The 23,251-nt window shown below is 43.4% G+C and overlaps 1 protein-coding gene across 3 annotated transcripts in view; it reads right to left on the bottom strand.

The window, feature by feature from the left end:
• Nucleotides 1–321: 321 nt before the first annotated feature.
• prkd1 (protein kinase D1) overlaps nucleotides 322–23,251 on the bottom strand; it is a 388,549-nt gene continuing 365,619 nt past the window's right edge. For all 3 annotated transcript variants that reach the window (XM_068038347.1, XM_068038348.1, XM_068038350.1), the window contains 6 exons: nucleotides 21,885–21,991; nucleotides 21,177–21,338; nucleotides 19,500–19,598; nucleotides 19,087–19,354; nucleotides 4,253–4,338; nucleotides 322–1,308 (listed from right to left, as the gene is read on the bottom strand). In XM_068038347.1, the coding sequence (XP_067894448.1) occupies nucleotides 1,090–1,308; nucleotides 4,253–4,338; nucleotides 19,087–19,354; nucleotides 19,500–19,598; nucleotides 21,177–21,338; nucleotides 21,885–21,991 (941 nt within the window). In that variant the 3' untranslated portion in view covers nucleotides 322–1,089. The remainder of the gene's footprint in view (nucleotides 1,309–4,252; nucleotides 4,339–19,086; nucleotides 19,355–19,499; nucleotides 19,599–21,176; nucleotides 21,339–21,884; nucleotides 21,992–23,251) is intronic.

Below are 23,251 nucleotides of genomic sequence, written 5' to 3'. Positions count from 1 at the left end.
ACTACTGTTGAGGTGGTGGGCACTTAGTGGATAAGGGGTTTTAGAGCAAGAGCCTTGCTGGAGTAATTTAGAAGTTTGGTTTCTGGAAAGGAGTTGAAATGGCCATTTCAGACATGGTGGCAGGCAAAGCTAGGTAATTGGAGAGATGTCAAGGAGCTTATAACTACATGCCAGAGAGTTCAAAAGTTTGATTCTTGTTTGAATTTTTGAATTGTGGCCAAAAATACTCTAAGCCACCCGGATATGAACTTCCTGAACAGGCACACTTTGACAATGTTTTAATTAATTCAGACATTTTAGACACAGGCCACATGGTATCAAGCAATTTTTAGTTAAAATGCTACAACGTAAAGAAAGTAGCAGAATTCAACCTGACCAATCTTGTAAGAAACCATAACTAAAGTACTGAGGTTTACAAGAGCAGCTCACATTTGTACATAAAACAGGTCTTCATTCACTGTACATCTTGAGTATTATTCCCTCATTGCAGTTTGTTGCTGATAAGCTATACATTTTGGACATGGTCATCCCAAAGGTTACATGTATATTTAAAAAAATTCTTTGTTCTTACCAAGCTGAAAATTGTTCACAGAACAGCTATAAAGTTAGACTCTTCCAAGAGGTTAAAAACACGTTATAAAGCAAAATTTACAAATTAGTTCTCACCCCTGACTAGGGGTGTGCTGTAGATACATGGAAATGCTCACCAGAAAAAGGCACACCGGAAACTGTTTATGGAATGAGAAAAATACAGTCTATTAACTTGCAATTCATAGATTTAGTGCTTGCCATTAGCACAGGGTATACAAGAACATAGTTGGTTACACACAAAAATATGTGCACAATGCTGCTTGAAATGCAATAAATGAACCTGTCAAAGTTAAAAGTCTCAACGGAACATTACGTTTTAACTATTGTAGTATGACAACTGGAGTTGAAACTGTGTATTAGAATGGCAGTTGCTTTGCAAGTTTACAAGTCAGTAGAAACCAAGCATTCCCTCCTAGCTGTGGATTGGGGCAGATGTGCGATATAGGTTCTTTCTGCTGCTCCTTGTTGCTTGATACAATACTTGAGTCCTATTTCCTTTCAGAGAATGCTAACTCGCTCGCTCAGAGCCTTCATTTCTGCCTCCTCCATCTCGGTGTTCTCAATGCAGTCAGTTTTATGATTGACTAGGTGTGCTGGATACTCCAAGCCATGCTGTCCAGCAAACTCTTCCCAGCGGGAATCATCACTCTCGTGAGTAATATAGCGTTCTCCAAATTTACACTCAAGCTCTCGTAAGTCCAGCCACGTTTGGTAGTCCTTCAAAATAAAGATAAAGAACAGAAACAGTTAGACTGTTTAGCCAACATGTTGCTGTTTATAGAATTTACACACCTTTACAAACCTTTAGGGAGACTGTTACCAGCAATTTCTTTTTTGTGAACACTATCACCTTTTGGGATTTTTGGACCATTGTTCAACAGAAAGTTTTGAAAAGATATAACTTTTTTAAAGCAAAGTATATTCACACAATTTAAAAAAGGCACCAAAACAAAAGGTGGTTAAAATGCTAATGAGCTAGACATTGAAAAAAAATTCCAAATACTGTAAACAATAAGCAATTTGTTAGCCTGTCTCAGTAATTGATAAGTGCCTTGCACCCATTGGGGGAAATTTTATGCTTCCCTCACGCCGGATTTGGAGGCAGGGAGAGCATTTAATTGGGTGTGTTGGTGGTGGGGGGGGACCCGCCACTTTCCCGCCTCCACCCAATTTAAGTGTGGAGCGGGAAGGCCTGTGAATAGCCTTTCTGCCCCGCTGCCAATTGAGTCCCTTAAGTGGGCAATTAATTTTAAAAATATATATATAAACAAGAAATGCTGGAAATACTCAGCATACTCAGATGAAGGTTCTGATGAAGGGTCACTGGCCTGAAACGTTAACTCTGCTTCTCTCTCCACAGATGCTGCCAGACCTGCTGAGTATTTCCAGCATTTCTCATTTTGATTTCAGATTTCCAGCATCTGCAGTATTTTATTTTTACCCATTTTTTTTTTTTATTCGTTTGTGGGATCAGGGCATCACTCACTAGGCCAGCATTTATTCTCCATTCCTAATTTGCCTTTGAACTGGGTGGCTTGCTAGGCCATTCCAGAGGGCATTTAAGAGTCAACCACTTTGCTGTGGGTCTGGAGTCACATGTAGGCCAGACCAGATAAAGATGGCAGATTTCCTTCCCTAAAGGCCATTAGTGAATCAGATGGGCTTTTACAACAATCGACAATGGTTTCATGGTCATCATTAGACTAGCTTTTTAATTCCAGATTTATTAATTGAGTTCAAATTTCACCATCTGCCGTGATGGGATTCGAACCCATATTCCCAGAGCCTGGGCCTCTGGATTACGTCCAGTGACATTACCACTACATCACTCCTCCTGGTATTAGCCCAGCAGCAGGCAAGCCTGTCGTCGCACGGGGAGCACAGCAAGAAAACCTGTGCAGGTTGCTTGCCAGCTCCGGGGGAGGGGGGGTGGTGGTGGAGGACCCTCACTAAAAGGCACTGAGTGCCTGATCGAGGGACACGGCATCGGGAAGGTGGGGTGCCCACTGAGAGCCAACCCTGCCCTTGATGCTGACCCCCCTACACCCCCACCCCCACGACCGCCCCCTCTCCCCTCCCTCCCGCAACACCTCCCACCATGACCCACCTGTGGCCGGGGTCCATCATTCCGGTGAGTCCAATTCCTGCAGCAGCCACCACCCACCACCTCCACAGTGCCACTGCTCATTTAAAGAGCTGCGGGCCTCTGATTAGCTGGTAACTCTCAGCAGGTGGGACTTCCGTCGCCGAGGTCCTTTATCCCGGGGAAGGCCTGCTGCTGTCCACTTAAGTGCCTAATTGGCCGGTAATGCAGCAGGCTTTACCCAGAGGAGGCAACCCAGGTTCTTGCTGGTGCTTTAGCCAATGGTCGTGACCCCCGGCACCAAGATAAAATGCCAGCCATTGTGTTGGGAAGTCTCTGGTCCTGCATTTAGCAGGGGTTCCCTGGAATGGGCCAACCCCTCCGGTTGAGAACAAATGGGTTTAAATTAGGGACAAAAGTGCATGCTAGCCCATTTTTAAACAGACAGCTCTTGGGGCAGGCTTTTGCCCAGACTAAGATGGTTAGGATGCAGGAGGGTAGTTAAAAACTATTTTGCTTAAATCAAACATGATGACCATCAATGTGAGAGGCACAACATGTTCATTATTTTGTATTACTATAGACAGGCAAGTTTAAAATCCAATCATAACCATGGCCTGGATGTTCACTTGCTTTAACAGAAATAAAACAGCTTAAGGATTCATTCCAGCCTCATCTCATTGAAAGGTTAACAATCTGCCGACTGAATGAATGACTGCAGGAGCACAGATGTGAATGGCGTGATATTCTGTAGTTATGTCAAGGAAGATGCATTGTTGCCTCACCTATATTACACTACCATATAAGCAGATACTGGGCAGTAAGGCTGTGAAATTTGACTTGGGTAGTAACACACAATGAGCAATAGTGAATCCGCAGCCTGTTTTGCACTTCGCCCTGTTGCCTTCTCTATTGAAATCAATGGGAAATAGAATTGGGAGGAGGGTAAAGCGGGTGCTGATTATCTCCTGTTGTATGCTACTGTCCGAAATAACCTTCACTCGCTGTGAGTCATGCCACATGGGAACCAGTTATGTGAGTAACTGTTGCCACTGACCCAAAAACGTTATTGACAGCAAATACAAATTTGTAACCGTTACATTAAAATTGACTTATGCAAATGGTTTTAAAAACCTAGCTAATATAGCAATAGCAATATACTAATATAGCAAGGATGATGACCAGGACAGTAGTGGTCCTGATAAGATACAAGATTGGACTGACCCACAATATACACATCGGCACATCTATGTACTCACTCTTATTCCATTATAGGGGCTCTTAATAACATCCTAGCCGATTTCAAGTTATAAAATGAGAAGTGACTCAGACCAAACAAAATGCAGTTCAGTCGGCAAAGTCTGGTTCCCAGGAATGGCTTGATGGGGATTAACAGCAATGAATTGAGAGTAATTCAATTATAAAAGAAAATGTTGACAAAACTGTTGCATTTTTGAATTTTTGCACTGAGCTGGGAGAGACAGTTCTGGAGTTGATGAGGCAGTAGCATCTTGCAAGATTGGCTTAAGAAATAGCAAATTGTGCAGAAAAGAATTCTATAAAAAGAAGTAATCTCACCTGCAACCAGGGATGACTGAGAGACTTGTCCACACTAAAACGTTTCCTCATTTTTACTTGCAATAGATTATTGATGACATCAATAGCTGCAACGTAAAAAGCAATCAATTGCTGCGCACTTTGTAAATCTAGAAGTACAATTTAGATTCCACAGCTAGATATGTCAATGAAAATAATAAGTGCATGCAAACAAAATAAAGCTTATTTGAAGGGTCAAGTGCTGGCTCTGTGAACTTGACCCTGGGGCTACAAATTTCAAAAGCTATCCATCATCATCATTTGGCTGAATGAACAATCACAATAAAGCATACACATTTGACATGAATTATAAAGGCCATTTACAAATGCTTTGGCAGACACAAGCAATTCCGTTTACCAGTGTGATTGCTACTTATTGCAGCAGTTTGTTCTCAAGTTACACTGAAGTATTATGAAACAAAATACGCTAATCAGAAAGTTAAACAGTAACTCTGACATAAATGAAAAATATTGAAGTACATGGGGTTTGAATTTTAACTTACTATTCTGAAAGTGAACGCAGTTATACATTTTGCTATGTTAAAGATTAATCTATGGCGCACTAAACAAAATGGAGTCACATTCTGTTTAAGTATTTGCAGCATTGTTTTGAACTGAACCACCAGGTTCAATCTATACCATGTTAGTTGTTCTCAGCCAGTTTGTGCTATGGTTGGCCATTGATGGGGGGAAATTGCCCAGATTATGTCTAGTGACTCCCACTGGAAAGTGAAGATGTGGATATTCAGTAAAGACCAGGGCCAAGATCATCAGCATCCATTTTTTGAGTGCCTCACTCACAGAGTGCTAACAGCCCACACTCAAATGAGGATGTCTAAGGAGCACAGAATTTTGGGACTCGGACCTCATTATTATGCAGAAGTAGTAGTAGTGGGAGCCGGCACAGGTTCATGCACCAATGTTCAAGTAAGCGATTGGGTAAGATCACGGAAGTCTGGAGGAGGAATCATAGACTTATAGAAATTTACAGTACAGAAGGAGGCCATTCAGCCTACCGTGTCCACAGTGCCCGACACGTAGCCATCCAGCCTAATCCTACTCTCCAGCTCTTGGTCCATAGCATTGTAGGTTATGACACTTTAAGTGCATATCCAAGTACTTTTTAAATGTTATCAGGATTTCTGCCTTTATCACCCTATCAGCCAGTGAGCCTCAGATTCCCACCATCCTCTGGGTGAAAACATTTCCTCTCAAATCCCCTCTAAACATCCTATCTCTTACCCTAAATCTATGCTCCCTGGTTATGGACCTTTCAACCAAGGGGATTAGGGCCGTCCTATCCATATCTAGACTCCTCATAATTTTAAACACTTCAATTAGGACTCCCCTCAGCCTCCTCTTCTAAAGAAAACAAACCCAGCCTATTCAATCTTTCCTCATAACTAAAATTCTCCAGTCAAGGCAACATCCTCTTAAGTCTCCTCTCTACCCTCTTAAGTGCAATCACATCTTTCCAATAGTGTGGTGACCAGAACTGCACGCAGTGACCTAACCAGTGTTTTATACAGTTCCGGCATAACCTCCCAGCTGTTATATTCTGTGCCTCAGCTAATAAAGGCAAGTATCCTGTATGCCTTCTTGACTACCTGATCTACCTGTCCAACCACCTTCAAGGATCTGTGGACATGCTCTCCAAGGTCCCTCTGTTACTCTATCAGTATCCTACCATTATTGTGTATTTCCTTGTCTTGTTAGCCTTCCCCAAATGCATTACCTCACACTTCTCCAGACTGAACTCCATTTGACACTGTTCTGTCCACCTGACTAGTCCATTGATAGCATCCTGCAGTCTACAGCTTTCTTCTTCATTATCAACCACCATCATCCACAATCATACCCCCTGCATTCAAGTCCAAATCACTGATATATACCACAAAAAGCAAGGGACCAAGTACTATAGTCATACTCACGAAATCATACCTTACAGACAATGTCCCAGACACCGCCATCACCATTTCTGGGTATGTCCTGTCCCACCGGCAGGACAGACCCAGCAGAGGTGGTGGCACAGTGGTATTCAGTTGGGGGAGTTGCCCTGGGAGTCCTCAATATTGATTTCGGGCCCCATGAAGTCTCATGGCATCAGGTCAAACGTGGGCAAGGAAACCTCCTGCTGATGCCACTTACCCTCCCCCCCCCACCCCCTCAGCTGATGAATCAATGCTCCTGCATGTTGAACACCACTTGGAGGAAGCATTGAGGGTGGCAAGGGTGCAGAATATACTCTGGGTGGGGACTTCAATGTCTATCACCATGAGTGGCTTGGTAGCACCAATACTGACTGAGCTGACCGAGTCCTAAAGGACGTAGCTTCTAGACTGGATCTGCGGCAGGTGTGAGGGAACCAACAAGAGGAAAAAACATACTTGACCTCGTCCTCACAATCTGCCTGTCACAGATGCATCTGTCCATGACAGTATTAATAGGAGTGACCACCGCACAGTCCTTGTGGAAACAAAGACCCGCCTTCACATTGAGGATACCCTCCATCGTGTTGCGTGGCACTATCACCGTGCTAAATGGGATCTTTTTCGAACAGATCTAGCAATGCAAAACTGGGCATCTATGAGGCATTGAGCAGTTTCTGCGGGAAAACACCTTTGACCACCGGTCCATCAGGCAGTGGTCTGCACGGAATGTTCTCAAGGCCCTACGGGAAAAGGAAACGGTGGATCCTGTCGGATGGTTCCCCGAGCAGACCGTCAAAGTCATTTGGCGGAATGCCTCATCACCAGAACTTTCAAACAAGCACCAAGACGTAGCTTGGCTGGTGGTGAGAAGGGCCCTCCCCGTCAGATCCTTCATGCACACCCGAAGTCTCGCCCCCTCCGCACAGTGCCCCCGCGTTGGCTGTGGTGGGGAAGAGACGGTCGCCCACCTCCTCCTGGAATGTGCCTTTGCAAAGCAGGTGTGGAAAGAAATGCAGTGGTTTTTGTCAAGGTTCATCCCAAGCAGCTCTGTAACACAGGAGTCTGTGCTCTACGGGCTGTTCCCAGGGACGCACACCGAGACAAACATCAACTGCTGCTGGAGGACTATCAATTCGGTGAAAGACGCCCTTTGGTCTGCCCGAAACTTGCTGGTCTTCCAGCGCAAAGAGTTGTCCACCACCAAATGTTGCAGACTGGCACATTCCAAGGTCCAGGACTACGTGCTGAGGGACGCACTAAAGCTTGGGGCAGCCGCAGCAAAGGCTCAATGGGGAAAGACCACAGTGTAAGGTTCCCCCACCAAGCTGGACTGAGGGGCTGGATCCATGGGAAACCCCTCGAACTGTATCGTTAATATTCTCAATTGCTGTAAATGTAAAACTGTAATTGACATGACAATTGTGAAACAGAAGGGTTGGGAAGAAACCCATGACCGTATTGAAGGAAACTGATCTCCCTTGCAATGTTTGTATTTTTTGGTGCTGTTTGGAAACTGTTTGGCAATGTAATTTTTACAGATTTTTATGAATAAAGTATATTTTGGAAATAAAAAAAAAAATCTATGAGGCATTGTGGGCCATCAGCAGCAGCAGAATTGTATTCAATCACAATATGTAACCTCATGGCCCGGCATATCGTCCACTCTACCATTACCATCAAGCCAGGGGATCAACCCTGGTTCAATAAAAGAGTGCAGGAGGGCATGGCAGGAGCAGCACCAGGCATACCTAAAAATGAGGTGCCAACCTGGTGAAGCTACAAATCAGGACTACCTGCATGCCAAACAGCGTAAGAAGCATGAGATAGACAGAGCTAAGCAATCCCACAGCCCTCACAGCTCCAGCGACCCGGGTTCGGGTCTGGGTACCGCCTGTGCGGAGTTTGCAAGTTCTCCCTGTGACCGCATGGGTTTCCGCTGGGTGCTCCGGTTTCCTCCCACAGCCAAAGACTTGCAGGTTGACAGGTAAATTGGCCATTGTAAATTGTCCCTAGTGTAGGTAGGTGGTGGGAGAATGGGGGGGGGGGGGGTGGAATGTGGTAGGGAATATGGGATTAATGTAGGATTAGTATAAATGGATGGTTGTGGGTCGGCACAGACTCAGTGGGCCGAAGGGCCTGTTTCAGTGCTGTATCTCTCTCTCTCTCTCTCTATAAAACGCCCGGCAATACAGATTTCAACAGATCAGATCTAAGCTCTGTAGTCCTGCTACATCCAGTCGTGAATGGTGGTGGGCAATTAAATAACTAACTGGAGGAGATGGCTGCACAAATATCCTCATCCGCAATGATGGGGGAGCCCAGCACATCGGTGCAAAAGATAAGCCTGAAGCATTTGCACCAATCTTAAGCTAGAAATGCCTGGTGGATGATCCATCACATTCTCCTCCTGAAGTCCCCAACATCACAGATGCCAGACAGCAGTCAATTTGATTCACTCCATGTGATATCAAGAAACAACTGAAGGCACTGGACTGTGCAAAGGCTATGGGCCCTGACAACATTCTGGCAATTGTACTGAAGACCTGTGCTTCAGAATGTGCCGTGCCCCTAGCCAAGCTGTTCCAGTACAGCTACAACACTGACACCACTCATTACATCTTGCCAACCAGTAAACCATAAAACCATTTATGCCTACTCTCTGTTTCCTGTTAGCTAGCCAATCTTCTATCTATGCCAAAATGCTACCCCCTACATCATGAGCAATAACCTTTGATGTGGCACCATATCCCAGAACACAATACACCTACCAGGTTCCTTTAATAAACAACAAAATTATCAGTTTAAAATTATATTATAATCAATTATCAAACAAGACTTATCCAGTAACAAAGCAAAATATGAAAGTTCCCTTTTTAAAAATTCCCCAATTACACTCGTACACAATCTGGAAAAAATATAGAAATTCACTCTGCAGAGGTCTGTTACAAAAAAAAAGACAAAGAAAACTATTTTGGCCAAATGCTTGCTCATTCTTGATGAAAAAAAGAAGATATGGAAGGAAGTCAGTTGTCCCTTTTTTGGTGTGGCATCCGGGTATACGGAGATGGATCACTAGGATTGTTTCAGAAGCAATCTGTTCAGGAGATGTCGAGAATTATTCTAGTAGGCTTTCGAGGAGAAATGTGGCATCAAGATTTTTCCACCAGCACACACTTGAATCGCAGGATTTTTTTTTCAGCTCCTCAGGGGCTATATGACACCAGGGATTCTTTTTTTACACACTGGATCTTGGCAGGATTTCTTCAAAAATGTAGAGAAGGAAGTGAGCTGGGTGGTTTCTTTTCTCCTAGGCAGGAAAACATCAACTGTTTTCAAATAGTTCACACCACAACTAAAACTGAAAACAATGTTCAAACGCCAAACAGTGAGTTGACCTCCCGACTTTCATAAACCTTAACGTGTGGCTTCTCTGTAACCATTTTTTTTCCAGGTCACCACATGTTCTGCTGTTTTCTGAGCCCAAATCACAGGTGACCTCCAGCACAGATGATTTTCAAACAACTTCTTGTCCTGTTGGTGAACTTGGGGGGAAAAAAAACACATCCATGGAATCTTTTCAGTTTTAACACAAGTCCTCAAAAAAAATTAAAATAAATGGAGGCACTTTCCTAACAATCTGCAGTATTGTTGCCTTAGAGTGCAATCGGGGTTAGGAGGTCAGGTCTGGGGTGAGATGCAGGGAGCCTGGAGGTCAGATTTGGGAGTAAGATTGGACATCTTGGGAATAGGAGTGGCAGTGATTAAAGTGAGTACAAACCTTTGCTCCATTCCATGCTGCTTAGAATTGGATTTCTCAGAGGCAATTAACTGGTGCTGGTTGCCTCTGGCATAAGCCAAAATTACAAGAAGGAGCAGAAGCAGGTGATAGGCCTCTTATTTGCATATGTTAATGGCCTAACACCTGCTTCTGATGTGGGTAAAGGATGCCTCTTGTTTGGCCATTACCAAAATGGCACCCGGCGTGGCACAGATCAAATTTTGGACACAAAAAGGTGTGAAAACCAGCAAAGGATGACTTAAAAAAAAAAGAGGGAGAAAACAGATTGAGAGTAAACTAACAAAAAATATAAAAATAGTTAGTGCTTTTACAAGAATATGAAGAGAGTAGCTGAAGTAAATGTTTGTCCCTTTGAGGATGTGACTGGGGAACTAATAATGGAAAACAAAGAAATGGCAGACTTTGAACAAATATTTTGTATCTGTCTTCATGCTAGAAGACACTAAAAATATCCCAATGACAGTAGAAAAATCAGAGGAATAAAGAGAGGGAGGAACTTAAAACAATCACTAGAGAAAAAGTACTAGTCAAACTTATGGGACTAAAAGCTAACAATCTCCTGGACCTGATAACCTGCATCCTCGGTCTTAAAAGAACTGGCTGCACAGATAGTGGTTCATTGGTTGTAATCTTCCAAAATTCCCTACATTCTGGAAAGGTCCCAGCAGATTGACCCCTATTCAAGAAAGAAGGGAGACAGAAAGTAGGAAACTATAAGCCACTTAGCCTAACATCTGTCATTGGGAAATGTTGGAATCCCCCCATTATCAAGGAAGCAGCAGAAGGACAATTAGAAAATCATAATACAATAAAGCAGAGTTAACATGGTTTTATGAAAGGGAAATCATGTTTGACAAATTTACTGGAGCTCTTTGAAGATGCAATGAGCAGGGTGGATAAAGGGGAACCAGTAGATGTAGTGTATTTGGATTTCTAAAAGGCATTCGATAAGGTGCAACATAAAAGGTTTCTGCCAAGTTGAGAGCCCATGGTCTTGGAGATAATATATTAGCACGAATAGAGGATTAACTAACTAACAGAAAACAGAGAGTCAGGCTAAATGGGGCATATTCAGGTTGACAAAATGTAACTAGTGGGGTGCCACAGGGATCTGTGCTGGAGCCTCAACTATTTACAATTTATATTAATGACTTGGATGAAGGGACTGAGTGTATTGTAGCCAAATTTGCTGATGATACAAAGACGGGTGGGAAAGCAAGTTGTGAGGAGGACACAAAGGGGGAGGTGATTTATGTGGGCAATGGGAGGATGGGGGTCTCGACCACCAGCTAATGCGCCGGCAAGACCCCCGTGCCATCTCCTCTGGGGAAGGTCCGCTGCATTACGTGTCGATTAGGCACTTAAGTGCACAATGGCAGGTCTACCGCGGGATTACAGACCCTGGCGACAGAAGTCCCGACTGCTGAGAGCTGCTGGCCAATCAGAGGCCAGCAGCTCTTTCACTGAGTAGTGCCACCACAGAGATGGTGGCTGCTGCTGGTAATGGACCCACCAGAGGCGAGGGACCCAGATACCAGGTGAGTTAGGGCAGGAAGGGTTTCTCGGGGTTAGGGCTGTGGAGGAAGGGGGTATGGGGGGGGGGGGGGTCGGCAACAAGGGCAGGGGGGTGGCTCTCAGCGGGAATGACTGTCACGGGCCCCCCCCCCTTCCCTATGCCGAGTCCCTCAATCAGGAACTAAGTGCCTTTTAATGAGGGACCCCACCCCTGAAGCCGGCAAACAACCTGCACGGGTTTGCTTGGCGTGCTCCCCGTGTGGCAACAGACCTGCCCGCCGTTGGGCTAATACCAGCGGAGAAGGGATGGATCCCTTAATTGGGCATTAATTGTCCACTTAAGGAACTCAATTGGCGGCGGGGTGGGAGGGCCATCCATGGGCCTTCCTGCCAAGGACTTAATTGGGGAGGAGACAGGAAGGTGGCCGGGTTCCCTCCCCCCCACCACCTTCCTGCCCAATTAACTGCTCTCCCCTCCTCCAAACTCGCCAGAGGGGAGAGCATAAAATTCCCCACAAAGAGTTTGCAAAGGGATATAGATAGGTTAAGTGAGTGGGCAAAAAATGTGGGAAAATGTGAGGTTATCCACTTTGGTAGGAAGAGTAGAAAAGCAAAATATTATTAAATGGAGAGAGACTGCAGAATGCTGCAGTACAGAGGGATCTGGGTGTCCTTGTACATGAATCATAAAAAGCTAGCATGCACGTACAGCAAGTAATTAGGAAGGCAAATGGGATGTTGTTCTTTATTGCAAGGGGTTGGAGTATAAAGGGAATGAAGTCTTGCTACTACTGTACAGGGCATTGGCGAGACCACACTTAAACTGTATACAGTTTTGGTCTCCTTATTTACTTTGGAGGCAGTTCAGAGAGGTTCATTAGGTTAATATCTGGGATGAAGGTGTTGTCTTATGAGGAAAGGTTGTGCAGGTTGGGCTTATATTCATTTGAGTTAAGAAGAACGAGTGGTGATTTAAGATTCTGAGGGGGCTTGGCGAACATGTGTGCAGGAAGTGTTTCCAGCTGCAGCTACTCGAAATCCACATTTTGGATCTGGAGCGGCGGCTGGGACACTGTGGAGCATCTGCGAGGCTGAGATAATCGTGGATAGCACATACAGGGAGGTGGTCACACCGCAGGTAAAGACTGCTCAGGCAGAAAGGGAATGGGTGACCGCAAGGCGGAGTAGAAGAACTAGGCAGGGAGTACAAGATTCCCCTGGGTCCATCTCCCTCTCTAACATATTTTTCACTTTGAATGCTGTTGAGGGAGATAGCTTCTCAGAGGAACGCAGCAAGAGCCAAGTCTGTGCCAAACGTGACTCCAGGATGGTATGTTGCCTCCCTGGTGCTAGGGTCAAGGATGTCACGGAGCGGCTGCAGTACATTCCGAAGGGGGAGTGTGAACAGTTAGAGTTCGTGGTTCACATTGGTACCAACAACATAGATAGAAAGAGGGATGAGGTCCTGCAACAAGAATTTAGGGAGCTAGGTAGCAGATTAAAAAGTAGGACTGCAAAGGTTTTAATCTCTGGATTACACCCGGTGCCACGTGCAAGTGAGTATAGGATTAGGAGGATAGAGCAGATGAATGCGTGGCTGAAGAGATGGTGCAGGAGGGAGGGCTTTAGTTTCCTGGATCACTGGGTCTGTTTCTGGCGAAGGTGGGACCTGTACAAGTGGGACGGGTTGCACCTGAACCGGAATGGGACCAACATCCTTGCAGGGAGGTTTGCTAGTGCGGGGGGGTGGTTTAAACTAATTTGGCAGGGGGATGGGATACAGAGTGGAGATACAGTAGGGGGTGATGCAGAACAAATATAGACCTGTTAAGGCACAAGCGAATAACACAAGGCTGGATTGCATCTATTTTAATGCAAGGAGTCTTACTAGTAAGGCAAACGAATTGAGGGCGTTGATTAAAAAATGGGGTATGATATTATTGATATCACAGACACATGGTTGAGGGAACGGCAGGACTGGCAGCTCAATATTCCAAGGTATAGAATCTTCCTGGGGGGGGGGTCGGGAGGGTGGGGTGTAAAAGGAGGTGGCATTGCACTATTGGTCAAGGAGTCAATTACTGCAGTAAGGAGGGATGATATCTTAGAATGTTCCTCAAATGAGGCCATATTGGTAGAACTTAAAAACAAAAATGGAGCAATCACTTTGCTGGAAGTGTACCGCAGGCCTCCAAACAGTCAGGGAGAGATAGAGGAGCAGATATGTAGGCAAATCTCAGAGAGGTGTAAAAATAATAGGGTAATAATAGTTGGGGATTTCAACTTCCCCAATATTAACTGGGATAGTCTTAGTACAAAAGGCTTAAAGGGGGCAGAATTCTTAAAGTGGGTACAGGAGAGCCTTTTGAGTCAGCACGTAGAAAGTCCTGCAAGAGAAGGGGCGGTACTGGACCTCATCTTAGGGAATGAAGCCAGACAAGTGGTAGAAGTGTCAGTGGGGGAGCATTTCAGGTTTAGTGACCATAACTCTGTAAGATTTAAGGTAGTTATGGAAAAGGACAAAGATGGACCAGAAAAAAAGGTACTGAATTGGGGGAAGGCCGATTTCAATATGATAAAACAGGATCTGGCCAAAGTAGACTGGGAGCAGCTACTTGTAGGCAAATCTACATCAGACCAGTGGGAGCCATTCAAAAAGGAAATAGTGAGTTCAGGACCAACATGTTCCCGTAAAGGTGAAAGGTAGGACCAACAAGTCCAGGGAACCCTGGACGTCAAGGGCTATAGAGGATTGGATGAGGAAAAAAAAGGAGGCTTTTTGCAGATTCAGAGGGCTGAAAACAGCGGAGGCCCTGGAGGAGTATAGAAAGTGTCGGGGGGTACTGAAAAACATAACTAGGAGAGTGAAGAGGAGGCATGAAAAACACTGGAGGGCAAGATAAAGGCGTTTTTTAAGTATATTAAGGGCAAGAGGATAACCAGGAAAAGAGTAGGGCCCATTAGGGACCAAAGTGGCAATCTGTGTGTAGAGCCAGAGGATGTAGGTGAGGTTTTAAATGATTACTTTACTTTTCATCTGTATTCACTGTGGAGAAAGACAATGTAGGTGTAGAGATCAGGGAGGGGGATTGTGATATAGTTGCACAAATTAGCATTGAAAGGGAGGAGGTATTAGCGGTTTTAGAGGGCTTAAAAGTGGATAAAGCTCCAGGCCCAGATGAGATGTATCCCAGGCTGTTATGTGACGCAAGGGAGGAGATTGCAGGGGATCTGACACAAATTTTCACATCCTCTCTGGCCACAGGAGAGGTGCCAGAGAACTGGAGGACAGCAAATGTGTTACCATTATTCAAGAAGGGTAGTAGGGATAAACCAGGTAATTACAGGCCAATGAGTCTAACCTCAGTGGTAGGGAAACTATGAGAAAGAATTTGAGGGACAGGATTGATCTCCACTTGGAGAGGCAGGGATTAATCAAGGATAGTCAGCATGACTTTGTCAGGGGAAGATCATGTCTAACAAATTTGATTGAATTTTTCAAGGAGGTGACTAGATGTGTAGATGAGGGTAAAGCAGTTGATGTAGTCTACATGGACTTCAGTAAAGCTGTTTATAAGGTACCGCATGGGAGATTGGTCAAGAAGGTAAGAGCCCATGGGATCCAGGGCAATTTGGCAAATTGGATCCAAAATTGGCTTAGTGGCAGGAAACAGAGGGTGATGGTGGAGGGTTGTTTTTGCGAGTGGAAGCCTGTGACCAGTGGTGTACCGCAGGGATCTGTGCTGGGACCCTTGCTTTTTGTAGTGTACATTAATGATTTAGACGTGAATATAGGAGGTATGATCAGTAAGTTGGCAGATGACATGAAAATTGGTGGTGTTGTAAATAGTGAGGAGGAAAGCCTTAGATTACAGGATGATATAGGTGGGCTGGTAAGGTGGGCAGAGCAGTGGTAAATGGAATTTAATCCTGAGAAATGTGAGATGATGCATTTTGGGACGACCAACAAGGCAAGGGATTATACAATGGATGGTAGGACCCTAGGAAGTACAGAGTGTCAGAGGGACCTTGGTGTACTTGTCCATAGATCACTGAAGGCAGCAGTGCAGGTAGATAAGGTGGTTAGGAAGGCATATGGGATACTTGCCTTTATTAGCCGTGGCATAGAATAGAAGAGCAGGGAAGTTATGATGGAGCTGTATAAAACACTAGCTAGGCCACAGCTGGAGTACTCTGTACAGCTCTGGTCGCCACACTATAGGAAGGATGTGATTGCACTGAAGAAGGTGCAAAGGAGATGCACCAGGATGTTGCCTGGGCTGGAGCATTTCAGCTATGAAGGGAGACTGGATAGGCTAGGGTTGTTTTCCTTAGAGCAGAGAAGGCTGAGGGGGGACCTGATTGAGGTTTACAACATTATGAGGAGTATAGATAGGGTAGATAGGAAGAAACATTTTCCCTTAGTGGAGGTGTCAATAACCAGGGGGCATAGATTTAAGGTAAGGGGCAGGAGGTTTCGAGGGGATTTGAGGAAAAATCTTTTCCCCCAGAGGGTGGTTGGAATCTGGAACGCACTACCTGAAGGGGTGGTAAAGGCAGGAACCCTCACAACATTTAAGAAGCATTTAGATGAGTACTTGAAATGCCATAGCATACAAGGCTATGGGCCAAGTGCTGTAAAATAGGATTAGAATAGATATGTGATTGATGGCCGGCATGGACATGATGGGCTGAAGGGACTGTTTCTGTGCTGTATAACTCTATGACAAGGTAGATGCTGACAAGATGCTTCCCCTGGGCAAATCTAGAACTAGGGGGTCACAGTTTCAGAATAAGGGGTAACCATTTAAAATGGAGGGAGGAGGAATTGCTTCTCTCAAAGTTGTGAATCTTTGGAATTTTCCACCCCAGAGAGTTGTGGAGGCTGAGTTATTGGATATATTCGAGGTCAAGATAGACAGATTCTGAACCATAGGGGAGTCAAGGGTTATGGTGAACAGGCAGGAAAGTGGAGTTGAGGCCAAGATTAGATCAGCCATGATCTAATTTAATGATGGAGCAGGCTCAAGGGGTCGAATGGCCCTCTCCTGCTATTTCTTATGTTCTTATGAAAACCCAGGCACTATGCAGCCAAGTCTCTAGGCCTAGATCTAGTCTGGCTGTGATATCCTACACGCTTGAACAGCGACCAATACTCATACTCTAGATTCACACATGAAGCACAATTGCTGTGACGCTAGGAGAAGGTGCCTTCAGGAAGGGCAAGGAGAAAAACAAAAAAAAGTCTTTAAATATTTTCATAAAATGTAGGTGTATTATAGTTTCTGAGATTAAAAGTATGATTGAATAAAGATGGCAAAGGTAGACTGGAGTTTGGCTCTATCTGTGATTGCTATCTTCTTAGGCAGTCCCTCGGGAACGAGGATGAATTTCTTCCACTCTCGGGTTGTGGATCCTTAGGTGACTGAATCGTCCAATTCTGGATCCGCACACTCTGCCACAGGTGGGGCAGGTGGTGTTTCATGAGGCAAGTGAATGGAATGCTCGAAATTCCGAAGGCTCCTTCCACTGTTTGCACTTGGTCGCTACCTGAGCATGTTGCGTTGATCGAACTGGCTGGCACTGTCGCAGATGCTTCTTCTCCATTTTGGGCGGTTTTGGGCAAGAGATTCCCAAAGATCGGTAGAGATGTCACATTTTTTCAGGGAGGCTTTAAGGCCATCCTTGTAGCATTTCCTTTGCCCTTCTGCTAGCCTCTTGCCGTGACGGAGCTCGGAGTAGATTGCTATAACCCGTTTTCCGCTGTCATGTCAGCAACCAACTGGTAAACTAATATTGTTAACCTGTTATTGTTACATTGTTTAAATCTTCTTGTGTGCATTAGAGAAACCAGGTCAGTCAGCTCATTTCTGTTCCTTGCATTATAAATTTAAATGAAAGCAGAGAATGCTGGAAATGCTCAGCAGGTCTGGCAGCATCCATGGAGACGGAAACAGAGTTAACATTTCAGGTCCATGACCCTTCGAGGATGCTGCCATATTTGCTGAGTATTTCCAGCATTTTCTGTTTTTATTTCAGATTTCCAGCATCTGCAGTATTTTTCTTTTGGATTATAAATTTAAATGTGATACAGGAATGACCTGAGTTATTTTAGAAAGACAATTGTAGTTATATTGCAGCTTTTGCACAGTGCTTCTCATTCTCACAACTGTAGCCAAACTGACAATTTCTCTGAAGTTATCTGCCCAATGTTTTTGACAACTCTTTTGTATTCAGACATCACAATTCATAAAGAGGGAAAAATATGAAATTCAAACTGGAAGCAAACAAGGAACACACAGGGCTGAATTTTACCAGCCCTCTGACATTGGGGGTTGTGGCGGGGGAGCCTGGAAAATACTTCCGGGAGACATCCGCCATGGGCCTCGAAGCCGGGAAGGGCCTGACCCATTTTACTGGTGGCGGCGAGGCCTCATGGCGGGCCCCCCGCTGCTCGGCAACAGAAATTTAATTTACATATTTAAATAAATGTTAATGAATAAATATTAACTTACCTTTTCACGACAGCCGTCCCACACCAATATTCCATCTGGTTGCCGGAAGTCTTGTGCCTTTGGATCTCCGTTTGGAGATCCAAGACATAACAGTGATGGGGAGGGGGAGGAGTGAAATTTTCAGGGCTGGGGAAGGTGGGGAAAACTGTTACTATTGGCTGAGGGGATGGTGGGAATGGGTTGAAGGACAAAGGAAATGAAGTTCAGGGTGCGGGGGGGGAGTTTGGGATGGGAACAAAATTTTCTTCAGTGGGGAAAAGGCAATAAATGAAGTGTTTGATCATGGTGTGGGGGGTGTGGGTGGGAGAGAGCCTTTCATCTTTTATTAAATTTAGCAATGTAAATATTACATCCATGTCACTTTAAAAATTAAAATTACCAGTAAGGGCTTGAAATCCTTTAAAAATGTCACCAACGCCTGCGTGGTGGCGCCGAACGCCATTGTCGGAGACGGAGCACCCGCCCCCTCTGCATCATCAGGGGCGGGCACTCTGCCCCCTCCATGTTAATGAGCCACCACACAAAATATCGTGGCGGCTCCGCTGCGCATCACTCGTGCGTGTGCCGCGCCGTCTTGGAAGCTCGGAAGAATGGCGGCAAGCTATAAAATCGCAGCCCACAGTATATATAATTGCATTAGTAAAACCTCTGAACACAAGAGTAGATCAACCAATGTATTGCAGGATGGAGATTAGTGAGCAACACAATTACAATTTTCACTTCCACAAAGATGTACATATATATCACAATATTATATCAAACCATGTTGCAGATGAGTAAATATTCAGAATGTGTGCCTGGTGGAGGGGGGTATTGCAGTCATACCTACCAGAGATATTAAGTGTGTGATTAGTTTTTCTTTGGTCTGATTTTTCCTCTACAAAAGAATTAAAGGTGGGCAATAACCGAAGCACTGCTTTTTTCTGTAACTTTCCTTTGGAGAAAGAGGCAAATCTCCCTTTGAACTTAGAAATGAAATCAGCAATACTAAGATATTTTAATCTTGATTCTCACACCACATTGCTGTGGTTTATTGAGCCTGCTTAATACATTTACCTTCAAGGGAGATCTCCTTCCAGGGATTAGGTGGATACATGAAAGCAGCATTCTGGATTTGATCATGAATGTCTTCGTCCTCATTAAATGGAAAGGTGCCACTAAGACTGACATAGACGATAACGCCTACAGACCACATATCTAACGATCGGTTATAACCTTTGTTCCGAAGCACTTCTGGAGCCAAATATGCTGGTGTTCCCACCACAGAACGCCTGAAAGACTTCTCCCCAATTATACGTGCAAATCCAAAGTCACAAAGCTTGACCTATATTTTGAAAAGTACCAGGTGTGATGAGTATTAAAATCAATAGGTGCAACAAACCGCGAGAAAAGCACTGTACAGAAATGTAAAGAAATAGAAAATCTACAGAATCTGTGTTCCAACACTAAGATTTTATATTCACTCTCACCTGTGGTAAGGGATCAGCCGACGCGAGCAGCACATTCTCCGGTTTCAGGTCACAGTGAACTATGTTCTTAAAATGGAGATGTCGCAAAGCAACAAGTATCTGTTTTAGAAAAATATCAAATTACTAAAAACGCTATGCAAGAAATAATATCTCCTGTCTATCCAATGAGTGGTTTGGGAATAAACAGAAGTGAACTTGACTTTGCTCTCAGAAGTGCGCTGTAAGTACTAAACAAAGGAAGAATGCACAATGTGGAATATCGTAATCTGAGCTAATGTAATGAAAAATAAGCTGTAGCACAATTCTATGAAGTGTAGAGCTTTTGATTTTTATGGCTCTGAGCAGTATAGGTACCTGGTTTTTGTGGGGATATGGTGCCGACAGGCTGTTTAGTTTTCTATATGTAAGAAATTATCAAAATTCACTCAATCTGACATATATGTGATGCAGCAAGATTATTCTTTACATTTTGGGATTTTAGTTGGGTGCAAAACCAATGCTTAAATCTGGTTTTCCATCAAATGAATTGAAAATAATCCCCTTCAGAGCTATTTTGGTATCGTGCAAATTTTGACACGACTCCGACTAGACCTATATCCAAACCATTGATATACGCAGTGAACAGAAGTGGTCCCAGAAATGAACCCTGAGGAACACTACAATCCACTGTAAACCATTCTGAAAAACTGGCCCAAACTCCTAAGCTCTGACTTTGTGTAAATTTTGTATTTAAAGACAATTTTTAATCCAGTTTGTTATCCTCCCTCTAATTCCATACCCTTAATCTTCTGCAGTGATCTGTCATCTGGAACGTGCCAAAGGCGTTCCTAAATTCCAACTGCACCACATCTACTGTACTTATCCCATCTACCATGTCTTGATTGACTATACATTGACTAATGGTTAGAGCAATGAGCTGAAAACGTTAGGAAATTATTTTCAACCAAGGAGCCAAGAGTTTTGTTGGAGCTGGCAGCAGTTTCAGGGTTAATTCACTTGTCACAATTGAGATATATGGCAAATTAAATCAAGAATCCAGCAAAGAAGAATCAACATCCTTCCATAACAGATGAGAGTTTTGACTAATGGAAAGAAAAGATAGGACTTCACATTTGTGATACTGCTTAGGTCTAAGATGAAATTCAGCAATGGGAGGATATGTCATGACTAGCTGGAAGAAAGCTCAAATGAGACAACCAGAAACAATTTGATGAATATGTGTAGAGTATGCTGCAAAGTAGTTTGAGTATCACTGAAATTTTTCACTATTCTGTATCAGACTCTGATGATTAGACCTATAATGAGGGGAGGTGGTGCCCAAAGCCAAAATGATTTCAGCAGAGTAATCGTGGGTGAGGAATAGACCTATGATGTGAATTCAGAAGTGACTGAGCTTCTGCCTAGTCCTAACTAAACACAAACAACTGAGGGCTCAAAAGGGATAGCAAATTAAGTCCCATATATTGGCTGTTTAATATTACACTTCCTTTCAAGTTAAGTCTTTAGAGATATTTTTTACAGCAGAGACGCTTGTCTTCAGCTGCAAGCTAGATGTTGGTTTTGCCAACTGTTTAAAAAGACAGTGAAAGTGCACCAGCAGTACTATTAATGATCCTATTTACATGTCAGTTTTGAAGATTGTATTATTAATCAGCTTGCCCTGTAACTGTCATGTACCTGCGTAATAAGAAACTTCGTTATGCGTTCTGGCAGTCGTCCTTTCTCGCTTGACAGGATCACTTCCAGCATGTCTCCATGGAGCTTTTCCATGACAACAAACACTCTTTCTGGAGTCTCAAACATGCATTCCAAATTCACTACACCAGGGTGATGCAGATTCTAGGTGAAGAAATTGTATCTATAAAAAGATGTTCTTTCCCACAGAATGGAAGTTTTAAATGGAACAGTATCTTTAAAATAGGTTGTTTGAGTATTTTGTGGAAAATTGAAATCTTGTGGTAAGATTTACATTACATTGTACACACTGACCGTTTAAAGAGTAAAACATTAAAAGTTTATATTTACAAGATTTATATTTTTTATATTCTTTTATATTCATGATTTCAGCCCTAGAGAATGAAACAATCTGTTTCAGTCCTGGCACCAAACAATTACAGTCAGATAGAGTAATCCTTCCTCCCAACAACCCTTAACAGTTCTGTTTCTACTAGAAAATGGGTCGAGAATATCAAAAATCACTTTACATAGGATCCTTACAGCCAGTTGTGAAAGGGCTTTCAACACCTCAGGACTAGATTTTATCCTGGGTCTCAAAGTTGAAAGGATACTGTGTTAACCCACTCTGGCAGCGCTCCACTCCAACAATGCTAATTCTGAAATTTCTAAGTGTTTTATGTCATTATTCAGAATTTCTCCTCCATTTACCTGTAAAATGGCAACTTCATTCCGAAGCTGACTTTCTTGCTTTGTTGGGAATCTTAGCTTATCAATTACTTTGATAGCTACGTCTCTGCCTGTCTTCCGATGTTTGCCTAACAAACAAATAAAAAAGATTCAAGCTTTACGCATGGACTGTAATGGTGGAACATTTTTGCTTGTGATGTTTAAATTAATGGAGTGCATTTCCTGCCCTCTCCAGCTTTCCTTGGTTATCATTTGATGGTCACCTGGAGCCTTGCCCAAGTGGCCACTATTGATTCTGGCAGTGAGTGCTGGCAGTGAGTGCTGGCAGACTATTCCTGTCCTCAACCAATTTCCACATACACTATTTCAATAAGGGTATTTACTACCTCAATGGGCTGAGCATTACTTCTTTTTACAGTTGAAGTTTGCTAATTGCTTATAATTTTTTGCTACCAAGCTAAGGTGAAATAATTGTTGTTGCTTCTCCCTCATTGGAGACTTTATAAAGATCCAGCCGTAAGCAATAGCTGAAGAGAACAAACACACTGGCACCAAATGAAACTGAGTGCAAGTGGTGCAAGAGGATTCCTTAGCTGATTGGATATCAGTACTTCTACACCAGTATCTGTGTCACAGACTAAACTAATAAAGGGACAATTTCTATGACTAGACATTGTTAAAAGTAAAACTCGTGGAATTTAGATATACATAACGTTGACTGCAGTGAAGTACCTTCATAGATGGTAATTATCCTTTAACATGAAATAAAATAGATTGTAAAAATGAATCATGAGTGGAAGAGTAGATTTCTTGGTGACTGTCTGGTTTGTTGGTACTCTTCAGTAAGTGACTACTTGCCAATTTTTTTGTGCAGCCATTCACGGTGACTTTAATATTCAGGATATTTTTAAGCTAATCCAGTGGTCACTGAAACATATACCTGCACATTTTCCATGAAGTGCAATTCATAATTTAAAATAGAATATAAATACATCTGATTTTCCTGGGGTTTTGTGATTTCACCCACTTAGGTTCCAGGTTTTAATGCTGATGTTATTATGCAATTGCTCTGGATATCAATCCAGGCAAAAGTAAAATCTGAAAGAATGATCAATTATTTGGCATGATAATAACAGATTTAGTACAGCAATAGGAGCTCACAAGAGTTTATTTGTTTTGTTTAGTGCTTTGTTGTAGATAAATGCTTAATTATAGTATTTAAATAAAAATTAAGCTTAAATATAGGTAACACTTGATGTAAAATTTTCATCCAATATCTGCAATCTGTGAAAAGTGCTGTACTACTAACTGCCCATCATGTGAACGAGGAATCGTTAACTTACATGTTGCAGACAGCTGTTAAACCTTTTCTCCTACATCTCTTGCAT

Source organism: Heterodontus francisci, chromosome 9 (assembly GCF_036365525.1).
Source record: "Heterodontus francisci isolate sHetFra1 chromosome 9, sHetFra1.hap1, whole genome shotgun sequence".
NCBI lineage: Eukaryota > Metazoa > Chordata > Chondrichthyes > Heterodontiformes > Heterodontidae > Heterodontus > Heterodontus francisci.
Note: the sequence above shows the minus strand (reverse complement) of the source record. Positions and strands in the feature narration are given on the sequence as shown.